At 46.8% G+C, this 8,493-nt stretch overlaps 1 protein-coding gene across 1 annotated transcript; it reads right to left on the minus strand.

Moving 5' to 3' along the window:
- Positions 365-4,048, minus strand: LOC8155527 (putative disease resistance protein At1g58400). The gene is made up of 2 exons (XM_021462029.1): positions 2,504-4,048; positions 365-673 (listed from the first exon to the last, which is right to left on the minus strand). Exons 1-2 carry the CDS (start codon positions 4,046-4,048, stop codon positions 365-367), a joined length of 1,854 nt encoding a protein of 617 aa, XP_021317704.1.

An 8,493-nucleotide genomic window follows, 5' to 3' on the forward strand; every position in this document is an offset into this window, starting at 1 on the left:
CCGCGAGCGCCGTGTGCGCGAGGCCGCGAGCCCTGCGTGCGCCCAGGCCGGAGGCCCGTTGCCACGCGGAGGAGAACCAGGCCAGGACTTGGTGCGCGACCGTGATGAGCTCCGACGGCTCGACTTCCTCCTCCCACTCCCCCATGGACAAGCTCAAGTCGGGGGAGCGCGTCCCCGAGCCGAAGGCCCGTGGGGGACGCTGAACCACGTGCGGCGGAGACGCGGGGGCGGAGTTGGTGGCGGCTGTGGTGGAGCAGCGAGCGCCGGGTCGACGAAGTACGCCGACAGACGAGTTGGCGCTGACATCCGCACCGTGATTGTTGGTGGAGACGGATGGCGCGGAGGCGGGCTGTGCGCAGCCCGCTCAGAAGACGGCGTCGGCGTCGGGTACCGAATCGGCAACTGCGTCTCTATGCCCAGTGACAGCTATTGGCTGGCCACCATGGATGGTGGCGGTGGTGGGCACGGGCCGTCGCCGTGGAGCGGGCACCGAGGCCGGGGTGGAGCCGGCAAGGCAAGGACCAGCGCTGGAGGCGCTGGTGGAGTCGGTGCCCTCGACGGTGGCGCCGCGGGCGAAGCCGTGGACGACACCACCGAACGCCGTGACGGAGGGGCGACGTTTGCACGTCGGTGTCCCCCGAAACGACGTCGTACAGGAAAATGCCTGGGGTTCCTGTCAAGATCACGGCGTTCGCCCCGAAAGCGATAGCCGCGAGCCTCTCCAAGGAGTTCCAGGATGTCCTCCAGTAGTTCCGCCTGAAGGCGGTTGTTGCCGAAGTGTGTGCCCAATGTCCGGGCACGGTTCATCGCCATCGAGACGATTTTGAAGAATGAGAGAAGCCATTGAGGCATGATTACGGCGAGGGAAAGGCATGATTCTACCTTGGGGTGAGGCCTTGGGTGAAGGTCGATCCCTCGACGATGTTTTATCCAACCGAGCTATTCCCCTCTGGGTAGGGGAGAGCGATGTGCTGATAACGTGTTACGAGTGGAATGCCAAAGTACGAGAACAGAGAGGAATAGAATGAACTCTGTATTTCTTTATTCATTGATCACGGGTATTTATACAAGTCGGGGGGAGGAGAGGAAACTCTCGCCCCAAGTAATCTCGAGCCCACGATGAGTTGTGGGTGATATCACAGAGGTGGAACCGGTCTCCACGGATACGTGCGTAGTCGTGGGTGATATCCCGTAGGCGGTCGTTGGAGATGTCGTAGTTAGGATAGATCTCCCGTAAGGAGATCCGAGGAGATGAGATCACCGCGGATAAAATATCCGTAACAAAAATATTGATTTTTTAAAAAATGTTTTCCTGGGTGGTTTGCAATAGTACTCATGGTCTTTTCATTGGCGGTTCACAACAACACTCAAGAAACGTTGCATATTTCCTTGGAGGTCGAGTGGAACCGTTACGGATATATATTTCTTTGGCGGTTTCTATCACCCTAAGAAAATGACAAATACTTTGGCGGTTGGATTTTGGCAGTCAAGGAAATCTTAGACCCCCAAGGAATGTTTATGCTCCATGCCGGACAGTGCACCAAAAACTTCGCTCCATGCATGTGCATGTCCATGCACAGCCATGTTTATTGGACGGACATGCGAAATAAATTAATAATATATTATTTGCCATATATGCAACTGAGACATCCTAAGGAGAGCGATTTGAACTTTGTTCCTACGTGACCCGATAAAATCATTCAGACACTTGCCTTCTATCTTTATTGTATATATTGATAATTCAATTAATATTTTTATTGCATGTCAAATAGTTTTTACAAACACGTGCATGTCACACAGGTATATTTACTAGTCTTTAGAAAAACTCCAAATTTTCCACCAAATAACTTGTATTATTCTAGTGAATCGTGGGCATTTTGAACGCAGAACACTTCGTTTTATGACAATTAATTTTTAGACTTGAGGCCTGCTCAAAAGTACAGAACCGTAGCTTTATATTCCAAGCATTCTCGAAATCTTGGTCAGAACAGGATTATGCTGTCTACATATTGTATAACAGATAAATCTATCCTGCCTTTAAGTATATGTAATATAATAACCAAAAATATGTACTGTAAATAGCCTTGTTCATAGGACAAGAATTAGACACGTCATCACCACATGCCTAGTCTCTAGTGTGCTCTGCTGCGTAAACATATATAAAGAACAAAATAATATCTCATTAAACTGAAAAGACAGTATTCTCAGGTGTTAAGATAGTGAAGACACTACGAATGAATGTGATAAAAAGTGTGTTACACACAATTGCAGTTCGCTGCGGTGTCTCTTTCGAGTAGTACATATCTTCAGAGTCGTCATAGGGCAGCCTTATTCATGTGCTCGCCAAACGGAATGAACCAACAACACAACAAAGTAGAAAGGTAGAAGATACGATACAATACAATAAACGAGATAAAATTAATGGCGCGCGTACGCGCAAGTACAGACGATGCTCCATGCTATCATATGCATGCCGAACTTACGGCGTCGGCTGCCTGGTTACCTTTAGCCTGTTCATGTGCCTCCTTGCTTTCCCTTTCCAGAAATCCAATTCCGTATCACCAACAGAGTAATGCAGCACCAGGTCGTTGAGGTTTTTGAGATACTCGATTCCCCACTCCTGACTGCTGTGTTCGATTTCTGATGTCGTCTCTTTCTCATCAATTTCCTGCATGTGACGCGGTTGTTCAGACACCGGACAAAGCAGGTGAAGAGACGTGAGAGCTGCCATGGCTCCTTCAACAATGCGCAGACGTGGACGCTTCGGGGCCTCAAAGCAGAGCCTCTCAAGGCTTGCGAATCCGTCCTTTTCTACAACGAAGGTGTGGCCACGAAATCCGTCGTCATCCTCAGCCAGCTTCAGATAAAGCAGCCGAGGTAACCATTGCAGACGAGATAACTCCTCGAGCCTCAGATTAGTGCAGAACAGCTGCACCTCGGACAGGTGACTGGATGGTGATGTCATGAAACGAGGCAGCCCTTCTACCCTCCCTCGCAGTTTGATGGAGCTGAGCATGCAGGGATCTGACGAGCTTTCTGTATTGTCAAAGTAGCCCGAGAACGCGAAGTACCTATACCCGCCCCTGTCACCGACATCGATGGACAGAGACTCGAGGGCATTGTTTCCCACCAAACGCTCCTGGATGGAGGTCGCAAGAGGACTTCTTGAATCAATGGCGTGCCACCGTATCTTAACCTTCCTCAATGACGCCATGCGAAGCACAATGTGATCATAGTCCTCATTGTACGGGGTCATTTCAAAACCTGACAGAGTCTGCAGTTTACTTTCCTCTCGGAAGAATCTCTCGAGCTTACTCCGTATCCTCCAGTCTCGGAGTTCTTTAGGTAGCACAAACTGGCCAAACAGGTGAACTAGCTGGGGGAGCATAAGGGCTTCCATGGGCAGTTTATTCACCATTGTCTCTCGGGTGTCCAGGGTCTCTAGGCACTCCAGCTTTTCGATCTCCTTGGGGATCACTTCAACATCGCTGCCTCTCAAGCTCAGGTACCTGAGAAGCTCCAGCTTGCATATACCAGCTACAATCCTGTCATCAACCCCCCTGCAACATTCTAGGTCCACCACCCGCAGATATATGCATTGATGGAATTCAAAAGCCATGCCGTTGTTGAAGATGGACAATGACCTGATATTGTTGAAACCAATTTCTGTTGCAACTCTTCCTCTTGATGTTTCAGTAGTCTGATGAATCGACAGTACACGGGCAGGATGAGGACATCTTCCTTTACGGAGGGGCTCATCGCCGCGGAGCAGACTGACAATGTTCTTAGAAACAGATTCTTTGACGATGAACTCGTGCACTGGACCCCGAAGACGACACCTCTTGACCTTGTGATTATTAATGCCAGTTAGCACAGGCTCCATGATGTTGTGGTCGATCAACTCACTGAATCGCTGTTCACCAACTTTTTCTGCACTGAATTGTTCATGATCATGATGTTCTTGGACCAATCCTTCAGCTATCCATCTTCTAATTAGGCTCTTCCGCTTGATGGAATGACCATTTGGGAATACGCCTAGAGACAGCATGTAAGTTGCATCCGGCGAACTTTGGTACCACCGGCTAAGTGCTTTGTAGACTTCTTGAAAGACTCCGAGTAAAAGTGGAGCAGGTCTGTTGCAACCAAACTTTTCTACCCAACCCTGCTCCTGCTCACGCCAAACATGAGCTGCGCTAATCAACGCCAGTGGCAGACCATCACATCTCCTTGAGGTTTCTTCTAAAGCATCCGCCACGCCCAGTGTAGGATTTTCACGACCGTAAGCCGTCCTGAGGAATAGGTCTTCGGACTCCAAATGGCCAAGGCCTCGCATTCTGTAAATGTATTTGTCTGGGCTGCAGGCCACAGCAACTGATTGAATGCTTGTGGTCACGATTATTTGGCTCGGCGTACAAATTGTAGCCAAGGCACTTCGTATAGGGAACCAAAGTCCAACTTCACGTAGGTCATCGATGATGATCAATAACCTAGAAAAGCAAAATAAGCAACACTTTTAATACGGCAAACAAGCAAACAAACAAATTCCATCTTTTGTGCATCAGGAATCGAACTATGTACATCTCTGTGGCACTTAATTCACAAACGTCAGCCATGGGGGTGGGGGGTGGGGGCGGGAGCGGGACAAAGTATTACTCCTCCCTCCATTTCAAATTATAGATCGACATTTGGCTTTGCTAGATACATAGCTTATGCTGATACATTTTTAAAAAGTTATATATCTGAAAAAGCTAACACAACTTATAATTTTGAATGGATGAAGTACAAAAGAACCTCGGTGCTAGGTTAGCTATATAGTGTCCGAAAACTGTTTAGACAAGCAGTGGTCAGCATGAAACGAATAATCTTACTAATGTGCCCAACTTGAATCTTATTTTGGCGGAAAAAGAAAGGACAATCAACAAGATAATGTTGATAATTGACATTTTTCTTGGAAAACATATTGGAATGCAAAATAAAAAATGTCAAGTACTTTAAAATAATGAACTGTAAAATACCAAATTTTTCATAGGTTTGTTTAGTTCACCCAAAGTACTAAATTTTTCTAGTGCTGGTGGGGGTGGACACGGGCTCCCAGGCACTTTTGTGCTTTTTGGATCCATTGACGCCAAAACCCAAAATAAAGAGCAGCCACCTTTTTCCAAAAAATTGTGCATGATATTAGTTCTATTATACAAAATATCAGACCAAGACCTAGAATTGTTTGGATGAAAGAGAAACTAAACATCCCCTAAATAAACAAGATAATGTCCAGCATCACGATAATGTCACGCAACCACTACCATGAATGACCAGTGTCTCGTGCTTACTATACAAAATATATAGTAAGCACTTAATCTACATAGCTTTGTCATTTTGAAATATTAAATAGCATAACATATAGATTTCTTCCAAATTGTAAAAGTACTTCATTATAACAACTAGTTCTTATCCCATCCTATTGTCGGTACCCCTCACCCAGGTTAACCTGACGAAGGCTCAAGGCCCTAGTGCACCTCAAGGAAGAGGTCCAAAAGTTCCAAGTTGTCCGGCCCAGAGTAGCATTGTTCCCTATGTGCATGTAAGCCTGGGTGAGGGATATGAAAGGATGGAGGCTGTATTAGCAAATTCAACTTTGAACTGAATGAAATGCCGAGCGCTCTACTGGCTGTCCTCATCTCTTCCCCTTTCTTTTCCCTAAATCAAGTGCTTCTTCTCCGATCCCCTTTCCCTTCTAGCTTCTCTTTGCTGATAGCGAGGGAGACACTAACACTGGTATCAAAGCCCCTTTCCTAGGCGCCTCTACCGCTGAGAATCACAGGATATGCATCCGCCACCACACAAGCACTTCACTAGGCCGCAGCGATCATGAGGAGTCATGGAGCCTGGTATTAGATCAACCTTCAATGAGATCCTCAAGCATTACGATGGATTGACAAGCATTGGGAGCGGCACTTCACCGACGTTGAGCGAATGGCGTTGAAGAACCACGAGGACATCTCCGCCTGCATCGCCATCCTCGAGGAGCTCAACGACATCCACACTAAGTCCTTCCAAGCTACAGTCGGGTGGATGGACTACTTTGATTCATGCATTGTCGAGTGGGAGAACCAGATGGACGCGGTCAAGCTAGTGCCATACGCCAAAATCTATGACTAGCGGGACCTCCATGTGGTGGCGCTCGAGGATGCTATAACGGATCTCAATGACTGGAGGCCCCCCATGTTGATGGGGTTCTCAACACACGTACTGAGACGAAGGGTCTTACTCAACAATGGAATTGGGCAGTTTGCGACCCAATTAGTTACCATCGCCACTCTGATGACCTCACCGGAGTCGATCGCCGTGCACCCACCTACCAGAGTTTTGACAGACTGGCCCAGCGGGCACAGAGATGAAATGACTTCATGGGAGAGGGGCTATGGATCGGTGACCATAGTCCCAACCATAGCCAATGGTACGCACACTGCTCTTGTCTCATAGTTATTTATCTATTGCGGACCCGTCAGCAAACACCCATGTCCTCTATGTCCAACAACAAGATCCTTCAATTCTCCACCACCCCTAATTCTACCACCTCCTAATCCTCATCCTCTTCACAACCCACCCCCCTCTAAATGACATCCTCATCATAATCCACCGTCCTATGTCACCCATCCTCGTCCCTCCAGGGCACTCTAATCATCACCATACTGTTCACACTGATCACCACTCTCCCCATCTAGATCACTTGGGTAAGCTTCCGAAGTTCAATTTCCCCACCTTCAATGGAGAAAATCCACAATTCTAGATCACTTGTGCTAAGAAATATTTTGATATGTACCATGTCCATCCATCTGTTTGGGTTTGTATACCCACCAAGTGTTTGACTGGCACTGCTGCCCGGTCATTCCAGTCTATGGAGCAACTGATTTTAGCCTCCAATTGGCCTATTTTTTATTCATTCTCAACTGCCTAGTATGTTGTTTGAAGAACACTGGATTTTATCTCTATTGGCGAGAGAAGAGGAGTTATAAGCAGCTTTCCTCCCCAACCACATTAAGCATTTTAATTCACTTTTATATTCCAGTGAACGAGAAAGTTTTCTGACCCTAGGTCTAATTAGGAAGCTTCAGCGGTGAATTCACAAGCCCAATGAGTTGGTCAATGGGATTCGCTTTCAGATTGATCCCTAGTTGAAGGAGGATCAGAACCTAGAGATAAGATTTGTTGTAGATAGAGCGATGAGCCTGTCGAATAACTAGAATCAGTCCTCGCATTTCTACATTCAGAATGCTGACTTAACATCCATATGGTGTACCTCCCATCCACTTTGTGCTGCTGGTGTCAGTAGCACCCTCACTGTTTCTATTCTAGCCACCGGTGCAAAAACCTCATCAAAATCCACTCCCTGGCACTGTACATAACCCTTTGCCACTAATCTTGCTTTGTGTTTCACAACATTTCCCTCTGGATCCCATTTGACCTTGAACACCCACTTGTGGCCTATTGCCTTTTGTTTAACTGGAAGATCACTGACAACATTTCCCTCTGGATCCTGAATTGCTTTCATTCTAGACTCCATTGCCTATCTCCAATAGTCCTCTGACAATGCATCCTCTATAGTGGTTGGCTCCTCAGATGCAACTAAGTACATTCCACTATACTCAAAATCCTAAACTTCTTCGATACATTCAAACAGGTCAGATAAGGTCCTATTCCTTCTTGGTGCTTCATCTGATCCATCGAATGCATCTGATGGTGGTGTCGCCCACTCTATATGCGGTGATGATCCCACAGAAGACCCACGCATGTGTGGTGAAGAAACAGGTGCACCTACACCTAATGGAATTGAAGCTGCAGGTGAAGCTAGCTCGATGGCTTCAGATTCAAAACTAGCATCAAACCCTAACTATGTTGTCAGATTGGGAACAGTGCCGGTGTCGTCACAAACCTCATCAGGGTATTCAACTGAAAAATTTGGTGTAATACTGCACCTCCAACACCTATGTCACTCCTAGCTATGTTCCCCCAATTCCATCCTTGTTTCTCATCAAAAATCACATCCCTGGTCACGTTTAGTTTGTTGTTGATGGGATCATATGCACGATATCCTTCTGTCCTGGATTCATAACCCAAGAACACACCCGACATTGACTGATCAGCCAACTTGTTTATTCCTGGCATTATATGTTTTGCAAATACTCTGCAACCAAGCATACATAAGTGTTGGACTTTTGGTTTTCTCCCATACCAAGCTTCAAACAAATTTTGGCCATTTAGACTTAGTAGGTGAATGATTCAATAAATACACTGTAGCTTGACAACTTCTCCCCAAAACATCCCCCAAACATTCATGCTCTTGAGCACACATCTCGCCATTTCAACAACAGTTTGATTTCGTGTTCGACAACTCCGTTCTGTGAAGGAGTGTAAGTTGTGGTGGTATTACGCCTAATACTATGCTCATTGCAGTAGACCAGAAAGGCATGTGAGTTGAATTCACCTCCATGATCA

Source organism: Sorghum bicolor, chromosome 5 (assembly GCF_000003195.3).
Source record: "Sorghum bicolor cultivar BTx623 chromosome 5, Sorghum_bicolor_NCBIv3, whole genome shotgun sequence".
Classification (NCBI taxonomy): domain Eukaryota; kingdom Viridiplantae; phylum Streptophyta; class Magnoliopsida; order Poales; family Poaceae; genus Sorghum; species Sorghum bicolor.

What these genes read in the sequence shown, in the direction of transcription:
- LOC8155527 (XM_021462029.1), bottom strand. Translation starts at nt 4,048, where the DNA reads ATGCTGTCTCTAGGCGTATTCCCAAATGGTCATTCCATCAAGCGGAAG. An exon ending in GGCACATGAACAGGCTAAAG is followed by an intron (nt 674 to 2,503) that starts GTAACCAGGCAG and finishes TGATCTTGACAG; the next exon opens with GAACCCCAGGCATTTTCCTG.